This window comes from Platichthys flesus, chromosome 9 (genome assembly GCF_949316205.1).
Source record: "Platichthys flesus chromosome 9, fPlaFle2.1, whole genome shotgun sequence".
Taxonomy (NCBI): domain Eukaryota; kingdom Metazoa; phylum Chordata; class Actinopteri; order Pleuronectiformes; family Pleuronectidae; genus Platichthys; species Platichthys flesus.
Window position 1 is genome coordinate 14,244,352 of NC_084953.1, and position 21,513 is coordinate 14,265,864.

The following is a 21,513-nucleotide window of genomic DNA, read 5'->3' on the forward strand; positions in this document are numbered from 1 at the left end:
GTTGTGTATTTTTTATTATTACAAAACAGTCAAACAGTCATATTTTATTCCATGTGATAATCTGTGTTTTCAGAATGTGATGTGAAGAAACATTCATTAGTTCATCAAAACTTAATAGTTTATTATATTCACTGTGTTGAAGACAATTTCTGCACAGCAAAGTGTACACGTCGGTGTGATTAAAAATATGTTTTACTTAAACATATTTAATAGAAGCCTGCACCAGATTCACTACAAAATAATCCATAGTTGTAATATCACCCAATCCGATTGATTTGCTCGATGTTTCAATCAACACACAACCTCAGTCTATGTTCAGATGAAGGTCGACAAAGAGAAGGATTCAGTGAAGATTCAGGTTCCGGATCCAAAATATGATTAAAGCTTCAATCATAGACATATACATCCACCTACTGCTACAGAGCAGGAGCTAAATCCACTCAACGTCTTTACATTCACTTCTTATGGAATTTACTCTTCTTTCTGTTCTTCCTGCCGGCTCCTTGGGCTGCTTTCTCTATCAGGATTTGTTGGTATTTCTTTTTGTTTTGACTGAAAAAGAGAAGAGAAAATAAGATTAGATATTATTTACATTTAAGAGAGACGACAGGCAGAGTCATTACGGATACAAACAGTTGCCTTAAAGGGGATTTTGAAAATAGAGAAACAGAATGTAACTTCCAGGTTTGGATCGAGATCAGATGCAGGGCATTTTTTAACCTTTTCAATTATTTATCAGAGAATAAGACAAGGATCCAAATAAAAATCCAGAACTGGTAACTTGAAATGGTTTCATAGGGGGGGCTGTTGGGCCTCTGCGACTGGCCTGAAGAAACGCTGCTTCACCCATCACTTCCAGTGGCCTGAACCATGCAGGACACAATCACTCCACACACACACACTGATGCTGTTTGTCTGTGTGGCTCAACTTACTGTCTAAACTCAGCATCAGCCAGAAGCTCCTCCACCATCGTCCTCTTCCTCTCTTTCTTGGGAATACGGGAATGATAATAGTCGACTGGATTGTCCACCACTGTGCCAACCTGTGCACCACACACACATAAAACATGGACAATTATAGTATGAAGTAAACAGCTATACATTTAGATGGTTAAAAGATAAAGAATTACAATCATGTTTCCAAGTAAATGTGAAGGATTCTGCGGTTTTCTTTCCTGACCTGAAAATACTTGGGAAAACCGTCTCTGTCGTTCTTCTTGTAGAACCTCTTTGGGTCCATGGTGCTCCTCATCTTCAGGACTTGGAGGTCTCCTTTCAGCTCCTGAGTGAGCTCAGGGGCTTTCATATTGAACCAAGAATCTCCTGTACATTTCGCCCTCTCTGCCTGGGAAACACAAGCTCGGTTATTTCTAAAGCAGTTCTCTATGCACATACAGTATTTATGACAACAGCAGAGGATCTCTTGTACAATTTGTGAAATCAGTTATGATCTGTGGGTAGTTGTCATGCCCTTTAAACCAAAATGACCAAAAACTAGAAAAATAGGACTGCGGTTGTATGCGTGCGCCAACCACTGTTGTTTCTGTCTACATAACTTTGTTTTCCACATATATATAAAGTCAGCGGCACCTTGGTCTTTGACCAATGAAATGTAATCACTTTGTCCAACTGAGGTTTATGGTATGCCCTTAAGTCGGTCTGAGATTTCATATTTAAGGTGATGCAGAAATGAAGGAAAAAAACTAAAATGGTAAACGTCTGTATTTAACTAGAGCTGTTCTAGTCTTGATGACCACTCAAAGTGCTTTACAGTACAGATTATGGCCAATCATCCATTCAGACACATTTCATACAGTGCCTTTTCTATGAGGGGCAATTCATGGTTCAGTATCTTGCCCATGGACACGTTGGCATGCAGCCACAGAAAGAAAATCTCAGGATGAAAAAGGAGAGCCACACACGTAGAAGACACCAAAGATGTCAGGAGAGCTTTTGGTGATGAGAGCTGACCTCAATGTTGATGTGCTGTAAACACAAACACGTGATCTCCGCAGAGAAATTCATTCTATAGGCGTCTGTCTGCTGCGCCCCCCTGAACGCGCCTGAGATTTCTGTGTTGTCCCGCTGCGTTCATGTGTGAAAGGCCAACACCAGAGAAAGTCGGGGTTCTTGTCTTAAAATGGCTTAAGCAGCCTGACAAAGCAGCCACCCGCTCTCAGCCATCACAAGAGAGGGCTGCGTGAGCAGATGGAGAATGCGTGTGTACAGGTGAGCATTCGCAGTAGATGCTGCTCACAGGGGCCATAGTTTGGTTGTTGACCACCCCCCCCGGTAAAATTGTACAGATGGCCAACTGGCTTTGACATATACTGTCCAGGTAACAGACTGAATCACTGAGACCTTAAGAACCACGTGTTCAGTTGTAAAACTTACTCTGTTCTTCAGTTTTACTGCTTGTTTGGATTCACTGTACGGAGGCACCGCGGCCATCTTCTCAAATTCTGGTCCGATCACACTTTTCTTCATCACCTGTGGACCACAACAAAAATAATCAATAATCAATTCTTCAGGGCAGCAAACAGTCAACAACTCTGACAGGAGGACAGATTCAAAACAAAAGAGTCACGCAGTTACCTCATCTTGGATCTTCTTTTCCCCGGACGAAGTGGACGCAGCTTTTGAGTTGCTGCCGCCAAAGTTGATGTACAAACCCCCCAGCTCCTTCATTTTGATCCCTGGGTCGATGCGGGTGGAGAAATCTTTCCTGAAACAAAGTGACACAGACTTCATTCCTGGTATTAACATTAGGCTTTTGACTTTACTGCGATTAAAAGGCTGACAGCTTAAATTTCTTCTCTCCACAGTTTGGAAAGTGCTGCTTATTGTGGGAAATCTAAGGTTTCATTCTCAGAGATCAGTGCTGATCTATTTTTCCATCTATGAACATCTCTTACCAAAATGTATCTTTTGGGGGTTTTGTTAAAAACATCAAAGACATTGTGTGAAGTCACTATTGTTCTTTAAACATCATAAGTTGTAGATTGATTTACTTCTTTATTTAATTTTCTGTGAGTTGAAGTACATGTGTGAATTCCTATGTGAATGAACCAGAGCCGAGGCTTTTCTTTCACTTACAGCTGAGGATTTCGACAGGAGAAGAGGATTTTTGCGTCTTCGTCGTCATCATCATCGTCCCCCTCCTCATCCAAAAACTCCTCGTCCTGCACCTCCTGTTCAGCCTCTCTGTTTTGGGCCTCCTCTTCCTCTGTTGGTCTTTCGTTGTAGTAGTGTTCGTCAGCTTCTTGTCCGGGTCGCGTGTCGATCATAAACAATCCTCCCACTGATGCAGCTGCTGATTCTGACGTCTTAGACGGTCCTGCTGCCTCTTCCGCTTTCCCGGATCCCAATTCCTCCTCATCCTCATCGTCTCCAGAAACGTCCCCCTCCTCTTCATCGTCGCTGCTGTCCAGCAGGCTGATGACTTTAGTTTTCTGGACGATGACGTCGTTCTGCTGCTGTTCGGGTTCAGAATCCACTGTGATGGTTAGCTGCTGGCTGGATGTTACCTGAATGGACTCCACTTGGACCTCGCTGGAGTCGACCACCTGCTGAGCATCTGTGTTCACTTCCATTTTCTCCTCATCACTGGGCCCAGCTTTTACAACTGCATCCTCACCCGCAGCCTCTTCGCCCTGTGATGAATGTGTCCCCACATCAGCCGCCTCCATGGGTTGGTCCTCCTCCTCCGCCGCCATGGTTCCAGAGGCCTCTTCACATTCCGTTACTGTGACTGATTGGCAAGGCTTTAACGGCTCTGATGACTCGACCATTTCCTGCATCATTCCCACCTCTGAGGTGTTTTCGTCTTTTTTCTCAGCAGACAGCTCCTCCTGCTGGCCTTTGACCATTACTGCAGGCTCACTGACAACTTCCTTTTCCTCTTCAATTGTATCCACCTCATTGGATGTGAGATCAACTGTACCCGCAACAACTTCTTTCTCTTCTTCCTTTTCCTCTTCATTTGTATCCACCTCTTTGGATGTGAGATCAGCTTCCTTTCCATCTTCTTTTTCTTCCAGCGTTAGGCTCATAGGTTCCTCTGACAGTGTGCGGTCTGCGTCCTCAGTGATCAGCGTGCGTTCTAACGTGGAGTCATTTAATGAGACGTTCTCTACCATCGACTCGCAGACTTTGTTTAGAACAATTGAAAGATCTCTGACGGACTTTCTAGTTACCCGAACACCTCGACTGCTGTTCCCTGAGCCGGTGCGGCTGCTGCAGGGAGTTCCTCTGTCCGTCAGGTCAGAGTCAGAGTCCAAGGCTTTGGGGCCTTGGGGTAGTGCCCTGCCCCGTCTACGAGTGGTCATACTGTAAGTGGGCCCTGACTCAAAGCCATCAGAGTTGGGAGAAGGGGGATCACTCACATCCACAGTCACTGATGCCTTTCCTCTTGCTGCCCTGGTCTGTTGCCCTCTCCGAGGTGGGGAATAAGAGCAGTCCGAGGCCTCGTCCAGATTTATAGGGATGACATGTGCGGATCTTCTGGATCTCGTGGATCTGCGGGCAGTGGAACTAGTAACCGCGGCTCCTGTGACACTTGATGCGCAGCTGTCAGCATCTGAGACCTCCGAATCCTCGGTTTGTGGTTTAGCAGCTGATCTGCTGCGAGCAGTTTTCCTCAGACTTCTGGTGACTCTCTTGGATTCCGTGGCCACAGCGCTGCAGGACTCTGTTTCCAGCATCTGGTCGACTTCTAGTGCCTCAAGAGGAGCCAGAGCCCGGTCAGGAGATGCAGAAACCAGGTCACGAGATGCAGGAGCCCTCTTTTTCCTTGTGCTCCTGCGAATAATTTGACCAGCATTTGATAAAGACACTACAGAGGAGCACGACTCCATCCCAGACATCTCCTCATCCTCTGGACTGACTGCTCGGGGCGCTGCCCTCCTGCCTCTGGTCTGTGTCACCGGTAGTTCGATGACGGACTGTGCAGAGCCGCAGGACCCAGCGTCTGACACGTCTCCTTCATGGGTTGAGTCCACAGGTGTGCAGGGCTGCTCTGGACTGTGGAGTCTGGCAGCTCTGGTGCATCTTTTAATCAAGGAGGGTGGCGAAGATGCTGGAGATCCACGGTTACTTTCCTCAAGCTGGTGGCTAGTCTCCACAAGGGCATCATGGGTAGGACTCTCTGCTCGTTTAGCAGTTCTCCTTGATCTTCGAACAGTGGAGGGAGTGGCCTGCGTGACAGAGAAGAGCTGGTAAAAAGGTGTTTCTAGTGCAGACAGAAAAGAACAGGATAGGGCTGCTGCTATTCCACTTTTTTTGTTATTACTAACAAAGACCTACATTCAGTCATTCTCTCACTTCTTTATCCGTCGTGAAGTTATGAACTGTCAACATTACGTTACGCAAGTGATTTAATGTATTGGGGATTCTTTTCTGCTGCGTATCAATACACGTTTAGAGATCTACAGCAACTTTTCAGAATATTGATGGATGATTACATCTGATGCACTTTATGTTTATAATTGTTCATGTAAGCTCATTGAGCTCTGTGCCGTCACACAGAAATTAATTTTCAATTTAAAATCATCATTTTGTGTTTTTGTTGATGGTAAGACAAATGTAGTATACACAATGACATACGGTCAAGCCATGATGTGCTATAACATTAATGAGTCAGACAGGATGTTAAAAGGTAATTTAACGACACTGTAAGAATGATACAAATTCTTGATTATATAAGTTTTCTTGTGTAAATCTGGACGTTTTCATAACGAACTGTGAAAGTGTGAGGAATTCACACAGAATGACCCACATATATGTATAATCTACACGTATCAGATCACTGATGTTTATTAAAGAGGATGATTTGGGGTTGTTTATAAATATAGGCCCTTGTGTGGGAGAGAAACAACAACAACTAGGAGCTTAAACCCCCTTCTTGTAATAAAACACTATTCTAATTTTAAGGACAACTGTATAATGTCTCCGTTTGTTGTAGTGTTCTCTTTTCTAGCCTTTAATTTTCTTCCACTTCCTGTTAAAAAGGTCCGCCTCACTGGCTCAGTTCCTGATCAGATCAAGTAAAACATGTTTAACGTTAAACTCCAATAAACAATAACATCTAACATTGACAAACTCCACGCTGGAAACAAACGTGTCCACGTGTCTCCTCTCGCCAGGTTAAAAACCACGTGACAGACTCGTCACAGCTCACACCGAAGCTGAACATCACCTCTGAACATCTACACGTTTAAATCTCATCTGTGCTCCACACGTACCGGGACGTCTGAGGACTGGTCGGGGTTAGTTTTAGCTGGGGAGCTGACACACACTCCTCTCCTGGTGGACACCATCTTGGACGCTCCTCGCGCCTGTCCCCACTCCCTCATTTCCGGTATCAGGGTTAGACTCGATCAGTCGCGTCACAGAATAAAACAGGCCTGAGCAGACGATCACAGAGCAGTGATTAGAGGCTGTGTTTTTAAAATACACTTATATTTCTAATAAATAATACTAAAATTAATTTGAATAACAACTATTATACAAGAAATCGAACTCAAAGTGCTTTACATATAATATAGATAGAAAAAAAACATGTTAATAAAATAAAAATATCTATGTTGAAACAAATCAATTCAAAATAAAGAAATTCAGACGAGAACAATTATTTGAAGAAAATGTTGAAATTACATTTAAAAGGAGAGGAAACGAAAAAATTAAAATATATATAAATATATATAGTTATATATATATATATATAGTTATATAGGAAATACAATAATGCATAAAAACAGAAAATAAAGAAAGTGAAAAAAAAAGCAGGAGTAAGTGTAAGATCTAGTTAAAGGCTGAAGTCAAGAGAAATGTTTCAAGTTTTCTTTTAAAGACAATTACTTAATTAGATTCCCTGATATTTAGTAGCAGTCTGTTCAACAACTTGGAGAGTAGTTCATAAAAGCTGCATCTCTGATTTTCTTTGGGCTGCATTGGAACCTCTCATAGACTTGCTGCAGATTATCTCTGTGTTCTAGAGGCAACGTAGTAAACTATAGAGTCAGATGTGTAACTCTAGTCCATTCAGAACCTTGTATGTACAGTTGCAATCAGAAATATTCAACCCCCCAAATATTTTAAGGATTTATCAATTAAAGTTGACAGAAGAGCAAGCAGATCTTGCTCTTTGAGCAAGATTCTGCTTCAGATGACTTCTTTATGAGTTGAGTGATAAAGAAAATCAACACGGAAAATGCATAATGTAGTATTTGTGTGTAGCAGTATATTTTGTTAAGATAGCCATGTCACAATTATTCAACCCCTATATAATATTGTTGTTTTTAAAGCTGTCTGACAGTTTTTTTGTCCTAAAGTTGAGTTGAAACATTATTAAGCCTTTGGGAACTCTATACTGATCCTTCATTTGCTTCAGCTGTGATGCATATATAAACCCCACCCATGAAGGTATTCAAGGTGAGTTGCAATCATGGGAAATACAAAGGAGCTTCCACAAAAGCTGAGAGAGGAGATAATTTCATCACACCTGAAAGGCCTTGGGTAGAAGAAGATTTCCCCCAAAAATTATATTCCAAGAGACACAATTGGAAACATTATAAGGAAGTTTAAAACTGATGGAGCAGCTTCAAACCTGCCTGGCCGTGGAAGAAAGCCCAACATTTCATCAAGGACCCTCAGCAACTTAGTCAGAACAACTCAGATAAACTCCTGTGTGACTGTTTGAGTTTGTATGTTGGGGGGCGCCAACATTGCCATGGCCGGCCCTGACCAGTGAGCTGAGCTCCCAACTACCCAATGGCTGTAGGGTTTTGTGGGATGGCAGGCTCTCATTGACTGATGAGTTGGCGTATCAAGGGTAAATGAGGAAGGGAAGTGAAGAATAAAGTGGTAATAAAGTTACACAAAGACAGAAGTTTCCTGTCGTCTTTACGCAAGGACGCTACAATATGAACGTGTTCACCGCTCAAATTCATTATTTGTCATTGAGTTGTGTTCAGTTCATCGTTCTCATAAAAGTGAATGTGTTCAATGAACGCGTTCTACTGCGTTCGTTTATGCACAACACTGCAATTCGGTTGCCTCAGGTTAATCACCAGCTTTTATCTTTACAGTTAAAGGAAATATGAGCTTGATGAGCTCAGTGTAACAGGTTCAAAGTCAGTTGGCTCAGCAGTACACACATGTGAAAGGTCAGTTTTACTATGTTACATTGTTTTTGTGACACCCAACAGTTATGGCATCATCACTCACTCACTTTCCGCATTATTAAAAAAAACAGTCAACTTTAAAAAGGGTGCATTTCATAATTTTAATAAAGCCAAGTCATGATATACAGATATATGACAGCATTAAATACGTTTACAGCGCAACAGATAATTTGTCTTCATGAGATCTGACCCTGTCTGGAAAAACCAAGCATGATTCGTAAACAATAACTTCTTTCTCAGAGTTAACATTCTACCTCATCTGAGTTCAGACAGCTTCCAGTGATAGAATAACACCACACAGATGACATCGGCCTATTTCTGTCAATCTCAAAACAGTGCTGAAATTTCAACCCTCAAATAATCACATGAGCGTCGGGGGGAATATATTTCAATGCATCGTCAGAAATATTGCATGGTTAGAAAACGACAGTTTAAAGTTATACTTTTACAGTTGTCCATTTAACCAGTTAAAAGTCTGCATCATAAAATAAACCGCTCATATATATTTGGGTATTGAAATGTGAAAGTGCTTGTTTTTCTCAATTGTGGAATGCAATGGTGTCATATACAGCAGTAACAACCAAAACTGCACAAATATAAAACTTTTTTCACACTATATTAGTTTCCATTTATTCTTTTAAAAATGTTTGGTATAATTTTATGCTAAAAACAATAGATTACTAGCCTTTACTTTTGCTGCAATCATAATATTTTCATTCAGACTCAGCATGTTTAAAGCTCAATTCACACAGACCCAGTGGAGACAAGCAGGTAGGAGGATAGAAGGAGAAAAAGTTGAGGCACTTCACATGAGAACAGGGTCAGGGAACCTTCATCTTGGATCAACCGTCATTTCTCATAGTTAAAGCAGCCTCCGCTGTGGTGGTAAAGGACTGTCAGTGTACTGGTCATGGAGAAACACGAGAGTTTCACAGTCTTGTCTATCCAAACTGACAGTGGGGTTCATATCGCGTATTCATCTACAACTTTTTATCTCACTGAGACGATGTGATGGATACCTGCATCTGTTAAACCGAACAAATCATATAAGAAGAAGATGGAACCTTATCTGTAAGATAAATCAATGACTTCAGGACCCATTTTGATTAGCAGCATCCAGTAGTCAGCGCCATTACTGCATGGTGTGTGTGTGTGTGTGTGTGTGTGTGTGTGTGTGTGTGTGTGTGTGTGTGTGTGAGAGAGAGAGAGAATGAAAATGTGAATGAAAATGGCTTCATCCCGGTCGTCTTCTCTGGTGGGGGTGTGCTAAGGGCTTGCCTTCCTTGCACTGACAAGATAGCCTTTAGACTTGATGATGCCCCTGCTCTTGACAATAATGGAGTAACGCAGAACCCATTCCAGCCTCCAGTCGGCGATGTTCAGATCTTGTGTTCCCTCCTTCAACGCCTCTTTGAAGGTGGCTGCTGACATCAGCTCTGAGGACAGAAACATGAAGCAGAGAGATGAGCAGTTTAAATTAAAACAGGTTCATGTGAACTCTGCTGTTCACACTATGCAAAGCGCATACAAACTAGATACGCTAAAGCTGCAGTTGACCCCACCTACAATGCATTAACTCATCTCTTCGTGATAAAGCTGGAGTTTTTATAAATGTGTCATCTTCAGTCTATCTGGGAACCTCATGCCTAATTTGGGACAATCAACAAACTCATCTCAGTGGCAAAAACAAATGCATGATCTCTCACCTTTGGGATCGCTGTGTGTGAGCAGCTGGATGTCAAACTCTTTAGCAAAAGCTGTGAGGTCAGGAGGCATCACACAGCAAGAGGCCAGGTTGACCTGGTTACTGCTCGGCTTCACCTGCTCCAGAGGAAATATGGTCAGTGATTGGTTTCACAAACAAAAAACTGCCATTCTGACCTTTATATAAGAGTCAACATCAACGTTTCCTCTGGATTAGGCCTCGCATGTATAATAACCCCACTGACCTTTGACCAGTTGTAAAGCTGTTCCAGCAGATCTTTGTCCAGGTCGGAGGTGCCAATGGCAGCGATCCGCTGGCTCGTCACCAGGGTCTCAAGCTCCTCCCAGGCTGGCTGAAGGTGAGCCAGTGTTTGACCGTCACCCTCCGGGGGCCCTGGTGGCGCTATGATAACTGAGTCAAGCTGGGACACTGCTAGAGTTTGGCAGGCTATGAGGGAGAGACAAACACAGCTGAAGTACATAGACACCAAATCAAAGTTTTGCTCATGAGATAAAAAAAAAAAAAAAAACTCACCCATCTCCACTGCATCTCTGATTGACGACTGAAGTGACTCACACAGGAACAGCTTGACTGAAAGAACAAGGCAAACATGTTGTCCATCACATAATGTAGTATCTTATAAATCATTGGTACTACTTTTTACTTACTTATTAATGTATGCATTTTTTATTGAGCCAGTTAAGTAGGGGAACTCAAGTAGTTGCCAGATGAAGATTGGAGAATGTTTTTAAACTATTTATTTGATCGGGATGTTTTCTGAATTAACTCTATTATAAATGATCAAAACTAAATGTAGACATTAATAAACAAAACTTATACTAATGTTCTCCCATATTAAAAATGATTGAAGTAACCTGAACAAGTTCATGAAAGCCAACTGAATGTGATAGCTATAGATTTTATGCTGTTCTAGCAGACGACAGAGTAGAAGTACAGACCTGAAACCTTCACCTCCTCCCTCTCCTCAGGTGTGATGGCGTCTGTTGGCTGGGGAATGGAGCAGTCCAGTGTATCTGTGAAGTTCTGCATGAAATGAGAACCACTTTAGAGACTTATACTGATTTTGTGAAATATGAAAGATTATACTCTTCTGTCTCTAAAAGCGCTGACTTTTCCATTCCAACATCATTGTGTTACTAAATGTCCATGCGGTCGTTTTCAGCTGAAACCAGCTGTGAGAAGCATTGTCATCACAACCATCTGACACCTTTCCAAAAAATGATACATGTGCGTGGCGTTTAAGGATTATAAGGAAATTTAAATTGCCCTCGATTGAAAAAAGGTTTGTCACCCTTTCTGTACATGAATTCTGGTAATGAGGCGAGCATGAAGTACATTTATTTGCTGTGATCATGTGTGACATAGTGCTGTTGTGAATTTTATGTTAATCTGAAAGTTCACACCTGTACATTGTTGTGTGTAGAATGGAAATGTTGTTACGTGTTAGTGAAAAGACCTTTGTGACTTATGTGAGCTTGTTTTATACATGATTCCATTGTGTTGAATTTACATCACTTTACATAATGCGTTGTTTGTTTGAAAGGTGTTTAGAACAACAGAGCACAAACACAGCAAATGTTGAGCTTTATGATATAAACATGCTACACAGCAATTTCAAAGTGTATGTGTTGTTCTACAAGATATGCAGCAAACACAACTTGAGGAATCACAGGTCCTCAAGTAAAGGACGTTTCTACAAGCTTTGTATTGTGCTAAGTATATGTGACCCCCAGTTCACCTCTTTCAAACCATCCCCATTTGATTCCAATGGGTGTGGTAATAAAAGGCAGATTAGCTGAGCCTCGCAAAACTAGCCGCAGCAGGGGTGAGTTCAGCAGAAATGGGGGCTCACTACATCGGATCCTGCAGCCTTTAATATTGACTTCAGGCTTTCCAGAAAACTTTAATGAATGCAAAGTATCCCATGGGGACTCTTTGCAAAAATCGCATCACAGTTAATAGACAAAAACTCTAGGGCCAAGTTTTTGAGCCCCCACCTCTACCCAGCGCCCAACCCAACAAGCAGACGCACGCTTGGAATGGAGCCTTTGGCAGGCAGCGCTGCATGACATTCATGGTGACAGCGTCTTTTCAGTGAGCCAAGAGGACGCCTTTGAAGTCGATCCCTACAGTAATTTTATTTTTTCAAGCACTGGAATTCTACTGCCTCACAGCATAGTAGCTGGGTTCAAATACTAGTGTGTGTTCTTTTCACAGAAAATCATGAAATGCAAGCAAAACTGGTTGATAGAGGTCTCAACTTTTCCAATGAGAGACCAGCAGCGCAACAAGCATGTGCTATAAAAACTCTAAGCGTGACCCCACCTCACTTGACAGCTTTGTTGTGGAAAACCAGTCCCTCAGTGTAGCTTGAATGCAGTCTTGAAGCTGAAATATCAAATAGGAAAGAACACAGGGTTAGATATGATTCCGTAGTTTTACTAAAGGATCCGAGGAACTAAGTTGAAGCTTAACCCTTTTTTATTCTCAGCAGAATCCACCCTCACATCTGGAGAGCTGCTGTGTGATTTAAATGACGACAACAGCTGGACAAAACTTGTAACGGTGAGAGAATGGGGCTGAATATAGTTTAGAAACTTCAGCTCTGATGCTGTTCTGATATCACATAGGATGGATAGTAGATATAGGACAGAGGCTCACGTTAGCCTCATGCAAGTGATTAAGTCACTGGACAACTCAAGGTGGTTTTATGAAGGTAGTGTGAAGGTTTAAAACTACTGATTTCACAATATAGTGCTATTTCCATAAAACTTGGTTTTAATTAACTTGTACAGCAGACCTTGGCCGACAAGAGTTTGTTTAGAAAAAGTTAAGCTCGCCAGTGGAAAATTTCAACTTGGATGATTGTGTGAACAGTAACTACAGAATCCTATCTTACGTGTGTCATCAAGACTGAAAAATCCAGGCCTTCTCCATTGTCATTCGAACAAAGAAAATTACGTATTTGATCTTGTTTTTCTGGCAGCTCAGTTTTTACATGTGGGCCCCAACTCTATAGTTTTTTAATTTGCAGCAGGAAAACTGTAAAATTCAGGGGGCTGTTATATAGTAAAACCAAAAGTAGATTGATAGTGTTGCAAGTCAAATTATTGCGCTTCTATTGCATTTCTATTCCCCCTCTTGGCTTTATTCTCAAGTCTGACACTCTACACAGGTAAATTGTTGCCTGAGCAGGTATTTCCTGTATGATGTTTCAAAAGGAACAAGGTAAACGTTAGGACGGTTCTGAGCTGACGGCGTTTTTAAATATATGGTTGGGGAGCAAACAGTCCGGTTAAGTTTTGCAAACCAAGTGTATTGACAAATTGACACAGCTCAGCCACTGGTTGAGCTATCTGACACTACAGGAACTGTGTCAGCACTAAACAGTTGTCCTCTACCACTGTGCACACAAAAACTATAAGTTCCTTGGAGAGTAGAGGTACTACTTTTTTATATTTGATGTTTAGATGGTGAGCTGGACAGAAACAAGAAATGTAAAGAGGTCAAATTAGGATCCAAGAGAGAAAAAGGTATAAATGGAAGTCGGTATCTGCTTGAATGGGGCTAAACCTGTGACCTACAATAGATTTAGATAACAGTTTATTGCAACTGGTACTGACCCTGGAGCTGCCATGTGTTCTGGTTAGAAGTGAATTTAGAAAGAGGCACAGCAGCACCTGTCTGCAGGTGATGCAGAGTTCAGGGTCAACAGCAAACATTCAACACACTTCCTTAAACAGGCGCCTCCACAAGTAGCACCTGGAACACTTGTTTTAAAATGGTCTCTTGATGAACGACTCAAACGTGGCTAATTTCGGCCGACACAAATAAAAGCTGGTTAGACATTCAGCCTGACGTTGCCCGGCAGGCTAAGCTAATAAGCTACCACGGTGAGGAAGCTGCATTCAAACTAGATATGTTGATTTGTAGACCGTGAGCTCACCTCCTCGCCGGGGGAGCCCGGGCACTTCTTCTTCAGGCGGCTGCGGTTCACCAGGTTCCCGGTGTGGAGCCGCAGGGTCTTGGCGTGGTTCAGCCACATCTTCGCCCCGGTGTTGTCGGTGTTTTGAGGGTCCATGTGGTTTTGGCGCTGCTAGCTGCCCAAGTTGCTAAACCGGTGTCCGCTGGTGGGACCGAGCTCAGACAGGTGCTGTCACTGCACCGCCGAGCCGCTGATTGATGGAGGAACACACCCGACAACTCGACACACACACACACACAACTGTTTAAGAACTACTGGAGTCAGGATGACTTGCAGGAGTGTTGTTTGACCCGAGGCTGATGCTGCTCTACAGCCGCTATTCAGTGGGCGGGTGTCCCACAAAACACGGGGAGGATCCTGGAGGAATGGACTGCGCCATGACCACGAGACAGGGCTGCTTCCAATCAACGGACTGGATCCCGGGCTGAGGCAGTCTCTGCTCCGACCGCTAGGTGGTGATGTAGGGTTTTTCAATTGTTTTTGTTAAGCTGCATACATTCATACATACAATTGCATACAAGCCCTTAAAGGGATAGTTCACGGAAAAATGAAACTTCACTCATGCTCTACCCACCACTATGCCGTTAGAGGGGTGGGTGCAGTGTTTGAGTCCACAAAAAAGTCATGGAGTCTCAGGGGTAAACAGTGTTGCAGCCAAATGGTGAAGATCAACAGGAACGAGGTAACTGCTGCAGCTCCTGCAGATCTAGAATTTCTGCACCTGGCCCCCTTGTATAAAGTCTGCAGTCGATGTGATAACCCCGCTGGAATCACTGTGAGTGAGTTGAAGGGATGATGACACTTTAAACACACAACAGACACACACAAAAAAAACTTTAACAGGACATTGTTTATGTTGGTTATATTATTATCAATACATCAATTGATTTCTGCAGATAAGTTAATGTGTATGAATATAATAATGACCTCTCCTACACTCATTTAACTTTGATTTCTATTTTTTAAGCAAAATAACATTATTCATCAAAAATTTATATTCAATAATATAATTACACAATCAACAATGTCATAATGAGTTTTTATACTTTACCTTACTGTGGCACAAAATCACTTGTAAAAGTTTAATTGATGAGAAGACAATTAAACTTTTACAACGTTAACGTTTTTTTATTTGTATCTGTTTTGAGATGGACTTCTTCTTGTTTCAGAATAACATAGCTCCCTTGCATGGAGCCAGGTCAGTGAAAAAAAAGAAGCTTTTCCCAGATCGAAGGGAAGGAATTTGACCCATCTGCATAAAGTCCTGACCTCAATTCCACTCAGCGCCTTTGGGATGAACTGAAACTCTGACTGCACGTGACCTTGTCACCCGTCCTCAGTACCCAGCCTCCCTAATGTGCTTGTGGTTGAATGGCAGGAAATCCCTGCAGACAGGTTTCCAAATCTTGTAGTAAGCCTTACTGGAAGAGGAGGGACTGTTGTAGCATCCTATCATTGTTCATAGCTTTGAAAAGAGATGTGTTTATTTATCACATATGAGTAAAATCTTTAGGAAATCATATATTTCTAATATGTTAAACATGACTCTGTGAAACATAAATAAATCTTTGAATTTTTTTACATTACCATAGAAATACTTTGAGACATGCACTGAACTACAGACATGCTCCAGACAGTCTCAGCAGGGGATGTATGTGAGAACACGGCAGGAGAAGCACCGCTGGATTTACTGCGAGCGAGTGTGTGTGTTTGTGGGGGGGGGGGGGGGGGGGGGGGGGGGTAATGACGCTTCTAACACAAGGCAGACGCAAAACTGAAAAACACAAAAGGAAAACAAATATCTGTCAACAAAAGCACTTATTCTCTTCGGCAGAATTAAGTTGCGTCTTGCCTCTGTCTGCTCCACTAGCCCTCACCCGAACGCTCCAGAGATTTCTATGTCGTTGTGAATGAGTCGGAGCGGAGAATCTCCTGCTGTGTTGTGCACGTGTGAAAGGCAAACTCCGGAGAAAGCCAGGACCAAATCTTTGTTCATCCTCTGGAGGTCATGCCTGAAAACTGCTTAAGAAACACTGATCATGACCGATTCAAAACACTGCCCAGATTTATGATTCCATCAACAGGAGCATTCGAAAGCGATCAAATCGCTGCAGGGGTAAGATGCTTTAGAGCAGAAGCGGAAGTAACCCATCAACCTCTGGCCCTTATCCTCAGAGTATATTTTTATAAATATTACACCAGCGACTTCATCTTCTTAAAGCTGCTCTGTGTTTTTGCTGAACACTTGGGGGGGGATGAACAAACCGGCGGTATTTGTGTAAGAGTGGTCAGGAGCTCTTGCTTGGAAAGTACTCAGTCATGATAATATATGAGCCTTGTGGGATTCAGTGATCAAAATTGCACTTCAACTGAGCAATAGTAAAAGTTGGAGTGTTGACATGTCAGAGGAGGTGGAGTAAAGGACAGAGTTTGTGTTGGGGGGAGGGCAGATTTCACCCTGTGTCCTATAAGAGTAAAGAGCCACCACGAGCTGCACTGGAGAAAAGTTGTTTTCCCTCACAGGACTTCTGAAATACTGAATGTGAGCAGGTACGTTTCTCTGCATGCTTCTGAAACAGTTCCCTCATGTTATTCTTGGTTAGCAATCCTAACTCCAGCCATGTGTTTTCCCACTGTTGAGTTCAATGAAGCGTCAGAGGTAAGAGCAAAAGGGGGATCCAGATGTGAATATCAGAAACTCACCTTATTTTCAGAAAAACAGCTTTCAGAGGAAAGAGCTGCACTGAGGTCAGCTGCACACCAGGATTTAAATATTTTAATCATGGGTGAAAGACAGGACAGCGCAGATGTCTGTTTTTTTCTTCTTTGTGGTCTAATCCATTTGTTTCTGTGCAGTGAGCCACACACAAACAGCAGCAGCAGCCGCCATGAAGTTTCAAGCTCTTTTCTTCCTTCTGCTCCTAACCTGCATGTACGAGAGTCTGGCACAAGGTAAGAGGAACAAGTTAGATGTGATTAACTCCTCGACAACAGTATCCTTATTGCAAAATGTGGCTAGAAGCATAGATCGAAGTGGTAATAACTGCGTTAGTTTAATACTGTGCAGGAAACATTATAAGCGAAAATCTTAAAATGCGGTTTTTGGGGCTTTTTCAAATGTGTGTTTATAAACAGCATTCCTTTTTTCTATGGTTACTTGATTCTTTAAATGAGTTGCCTTATTCAGACCAAATTAAATCTCAACACTTCTTACCAAAGTGTCATCTATCTCGACTTGCTCAGAGGTTTGATATGGTAAAAAGCTGAAAACCACACATACGCCTTCATTTAAAGTAAAGCTATTGATTTTTAAGGACATTTCCCCCCTTGGCAACATTCCTACTATAACACAGGCCTGCACACACATAAAGGACAAGTTCAAATTTTGCTTTATTCTGGGGTTTTGTTTTTCTCTGTGAGAGTGACATCTTCACGTGGGGCAGTTTTTCCCTCTTTTACCCAAGGTAACCTTACACCTCTCTCCAGGCTCCTATAGCAACTGCTGCCTCGGGCACGTTCAGAGGATGAGGGCTAAAGCAAAGGCAAATATCGAAAGTTACAGGATGCAAGAAACAGATGGGGATTGCTACATCAGAGCTGTTGTGTAAGTAACAAATGTTTTGAAATAAATGTTTGGCCCTCGCAGAGCGTTTTGTTTACACATTGATGGAATGTCCTACTTTATTAATTTGGCAAAGGGTGACGGAAAAATAAACATCCTTACTTCTGAGGAAGTGAGAGATATAGACTTACTGCAGGACTACGAAATGTACACTATTAAATGTCTTTGGCTGCTTATTAAACATGTGTAAGCTTGATTACATTAAAAACTTTTACACTTAATCGTGCAGGTTTCTGATGAAGAAGAAGCCGTCACATAATAAACAAAGGACTGTCTGCGCAAATCCAAACGATTCTTGGGTCCAGGAGCTGATCAGGACCATGGATGTGCAATTGCAGAATTAGGTAAAAATTCTTAAATAATGCGCTTTAATGCCTCATAAACAATGTCAGCCATTGAGTTAATTATTCATCCCATATCCTTTGACTTTGCAGACCAGTGAAAGGGCAAAATAAGAAGACGGGGGAGAGGAGAGCAGCTGTTCTTATATAACCGAGAACTGTTTGTAGTAGGTTTCAGTAGATTAGCTATTTCCTGTTTCTAAAAGAAAAATGTATCTCATGTAAACAGATAACTATTACGTAAACATATAATCTGCTAAAAATTGTTGCCATTATTTCAAATTTCATGTAAATGAGCCAGTGCTGTTCACTGCTCTGTGATAAGTAGCTTCCGGGACCAATGAGCCACTATTAGGCAGCTAGGGAACGTATGAGTGTGCATGGGCCTGTGTATAAGTGTGTGTGCATGTTCTGAGTTTTTTTTATGATACAGAAGAGATATTTTTGTATCAGCAGTCTCATTTTGCTTTGTGTGTCTCAATATCAAATAAAGAAAAAGTATAAATACTCAGTATTCGGAAATAGTTCATCAGAACATATGGTAACACGACAGTTAACATGAAGCTGTTCTAAATCATTTCTGTCCTGACCTGTTGATCACAAGGTTCACATGGAGGGAAATGAAAAATCGTTGCACAATTCCCCAAAGGTGACGTTTTTACTGGCTGTTCAAGAAAAAAAGCAGGTTCAGCTTTATTCCAGTAACTGCTCACTTATCCTAGTTTTGGCACCAACCTAAGGTAATAACTGACAATAAGAGCCAACACTTTAAAGCAAGGCTTTCACAACTCACTCACGATAAACAAAGCTGGTTTTCAGTGGTTATTCAATGACGCTGATTGTAAAAGTTTGACTCAACAGCAAAATATCTGCCAGATTCTCAGACATCCAGTTCAACTCTGGTTATTTATCTACATCTCTCAGTGCATGTTTCTGTTTTATATGGAGTGTTTGATAGATATTCAAAAAGCGGAATTTCCTGTATTTTTCAACTTGGGCCCTATGTTTTGGGGCAACTGCGACAGTCCATGAAATATGTTTCACCAATACAATGTTTAAAATGGTGTGTTTGCTAGGACTATGGCAACATTATGCACGTCTCCCTCAACAAGACGTCTCAATTGCGATCGTGAAGCAGCTCGTTGTTCCTCCACTATTTGTTGCCTCTCTCTCTTTTGTCTTTCAGCTTGAAAAATATTGTAATTACCCTTAAAGCATTCATTTCCTCACACCAAGAACGACTGAAGTATGATCTGACCTCTCTAATTTCATCCTCACATTGTAAACTAAACATATACATTGGTCTTTTGGAATGCAGGACGGCAACTGAAGGTGAACATAAAAACTGGAGCTACCTGAGAAGGAGAGACACAGCTTCGGGGTCTCGGCCAATTTTATAGTTTATTATCATTTCCACATTCACCGAATCATTATTCTCATCCACTGAGCCAAAAACAGGGTCAACTGGGCCACGCTGGTCACTGATTAGTGCTTTGTTGATGCTCTGTGGTGTGAAAAACAAGGATAATTGTAACTCTACTCCTGACAACACTTGATTTGATGTTTTCTAGCCTGGTCTAGATTCTTCCTCTCATGATGACCCAATACCAGGCACTGTCATATGAAATGTAAGTCAGATTGTATATGATTGGTGCAGAATCTGACAAATTAATGTTTTTTCCTTTAATATGTAAAATTGAATCAGTTCTGATCTGTGTATAAGAGCTCACAATTTCACTTCCTAACAAATGATCACTAATAATAATTATTACTAAGCAAGTTCTGGGTGTATTAGTATTGATAAAGTAAAATGATAAAGTAAAGTCTGCACTTTAAAAAGTAAAAAAAACATGACAATTATATGTTGGCTTTGAACCAGTAACATTATCTACAGTCTAGAATGGATGGTTCATGTCTTTGCCCCTCGGCCTTCATGATGCCATGCACCTGTGAGTAATGTCTGGAGACAGTTTACAGTCAGTTCTGTTGAAAGAATCTGCCTGAATGAGTGATGTTTTCAACATTGAATCACAATTCCACAAGCTGCACGGCTCGATTAGCAAAAAGATTATTTCTCAGAGACATGCAGTCCTCTATACGGCCCGCAAAACTCATCTTAGTTTCCCAGTGTGTAATCTTGTGGTCTTTTCTCAACCAGTGTCCTTGTGCTCAATGGTAAATTTGTTGTATTGAAAACTCAGGTAGTACTTTATATACTGGTCAGTATAAGGGATGGTTGTGAGTATATACTGAAAAGTTTAACCTAATAAGGCTAATAAACAGTTTCCACAGACTGGGTGGAAGGATGTGGTATGTGTCAGGAAAGAAACCATTTCATTTTGAGCCAGATCCTGGAGTTTCCTTTTAACTGTCTTTATCATTGCGAGAAATAAAATGTTCAACATTTCCACAGGTCATTTTCATGGATCTTGGAATGAATGTAGGGCAGCTGTCGGGCCTTGGCGGAGAAATCCCCTATACTGAGTGCCATTCTTCATGCACACACTTTTTCAGAGGTATCCACAAATGTTTTTCATGTGTGAGCTGCTGTGCTTTCAGTTTCTGTCCACTCCACCACAAACCAGCTCCATATGAGGCGTCAGTCTGCTGCTCTTCCATCATGTGAAGCCACTGTCATGTTTCGGATCATTATCGTGATGAGGGGTGAACCCCCCAGACCAACCAGTCGTCGTTTGTCATACCTGATACCAGAACATGCGGTGCAACCTCCTGCAGCACAGTAATGTCCTAGAGGGTGCAGTAATACAAAATGTACCAGTACTGCCTTTGAGCAGACAAATAATTTATATAAATCAACAAAAGGTGGGTGTATTGTGTGTTTACATTCACTTCAACTGCTTATATAACTCAGCTCCCGCAGGAAAATCTAATTTCTTCATCACCGAACCTGTGTTCTATGCGATTTACATGATTTTCCAGTTTTTGGTGACTTATACAACCTAATTTCCAAACTCAGATAGTTTACCCCTCAATTTTGTACCATGTGAGGTCCTTCACTGGATGAAAACTACTGAAATTTCCATAATTTTTTTGGGGACATTGTCTTTATATGGCAGCGTGAATACTCGTTCCCCTCCATCTGAACCATTGTTTTTACTCAGTGATTTTGTTCCTACATTCTCAAGGCTGCTCTTCAACTGCCAAGTTACAAACAAATGCTGACCTGGTTTTAAATATCTTGACTGGTTGTTGGCATGCCAGGGAGTGAGGACGAGATAAAATAGTCTCTACAATTGTGACAGAAAGGAAAGAAGAACAAAAGAGAAAGTATTTGTTGGATGGGTGATATTTGATTAATTGTTTTAGTCCCTAGTTGTATTCAGGCTGGAATATTTTGTGGCAACTGCTGTTTAAGTGTTTCAATGCATGTTGGATGAACCTGATATGTCACGGTCATCCACCTTTGAACACATTAGGTCAATTATTTACCATGGTGTAAACAATTTACTCTCTTTCCCTCAATGCATCAGCTCTTTTCTCAATCGTGATCTCATTTGCAATCAGATGCAGTGCATTGATGTTTAATTTTTTATTTCAGTGTCTGATTAAATTTGATTGATGGCTTCCTATCTAAAAATCACCCTGCAGTTGAAAGATTGCGTAAGTGGCAATGACAACACCGATTTTCCCAGCAG

The 21,513-nt window shown here is 41.7% G+C and overlaps 3 protein-coding genes across 3 annotated transcripts; 1 reads left to right on the top strand and 2 right to left on the bottom strand.

Annotated features, from left to right (window-relative positions):
* Positions 1-100: 100 nt before the first annotated feature.
* Positions 101-6,357, bottom strand: dnttip2 (deoxynucleotidyltransferase, terminal, interacting protein 2). Its single transcript, XM_062395301.1, has 7 exons — positions 6,243-6,357; positions 3,097-5,195; positions 2,596-2,725; positions 2,395-2,490; positions 1,181-1,345; positions 934-1,043; positions 101-552 (listed from the first exon to the last, which is right to left on the bottom strand). The coding sequence occupies exons 1-7, from the start codon at positions 6,351-6,353 to the stop codon at positions 456-458; spliced, it is 2,808 nt and encodes a 935-aa protein (XP_062251285.1). The 5' UTR covers positions 6,354-6,357; the 3' UTR covers positions 101-455.
* Positions 6,358-8,270: 1,913 nt separating this feature from the next.
* gclm (glutamate-cysteine ligase, modifier subunit) lies at positions 8,271-14,217 on the bottom strand. The gene is made up of 7 exons (XM_062396209.1): positions 13,856-14,217; positions 12,235-12,297; positions 10,848-10,932; positions 10,423-10,479; positions 10,133-10,335; positions 9,890-10,004; positions 8,271-9,619 (listed from the first exon to the last, which is right to left on the bottom strand). Exons 1-7 carry the CDS (start codon positions 13,988-13,990, stop codon positions 9,450-9,452), a joined length of 828 nt encoding a protein of 275 aa, XP_062252193.1. The 5' UTR covers positions 13,991-14,217; the 3' UTR covers positions 8,271-9,449.
* A 2,533-nt stretch (positions 14,218-16,750) lies between these two features.
* On the top strand, positions 16,751-18,368 carry ccl25b (chemokine (C-C motif) ligand 25b). The gene is made up of 4 exons (XM_062395800.1): positions 16,751-16,846; positions 17,381-17,498; positions 17,746-17,860; positions 17,951-18,368. Exons 1-3 carry the CDS (start codon positions 16,783-16,785, stop codon positions 17,858-17,860), a joined length of 297 nt encoding a protein of 98 aa, XP_062251784.1. The 5' UTR covers positions 16,751-16,782; the 3' UTR covers positions 17,951-18,368.
* Positions 18,369-21,513: the final 3,145 nt, after the last annotated feature.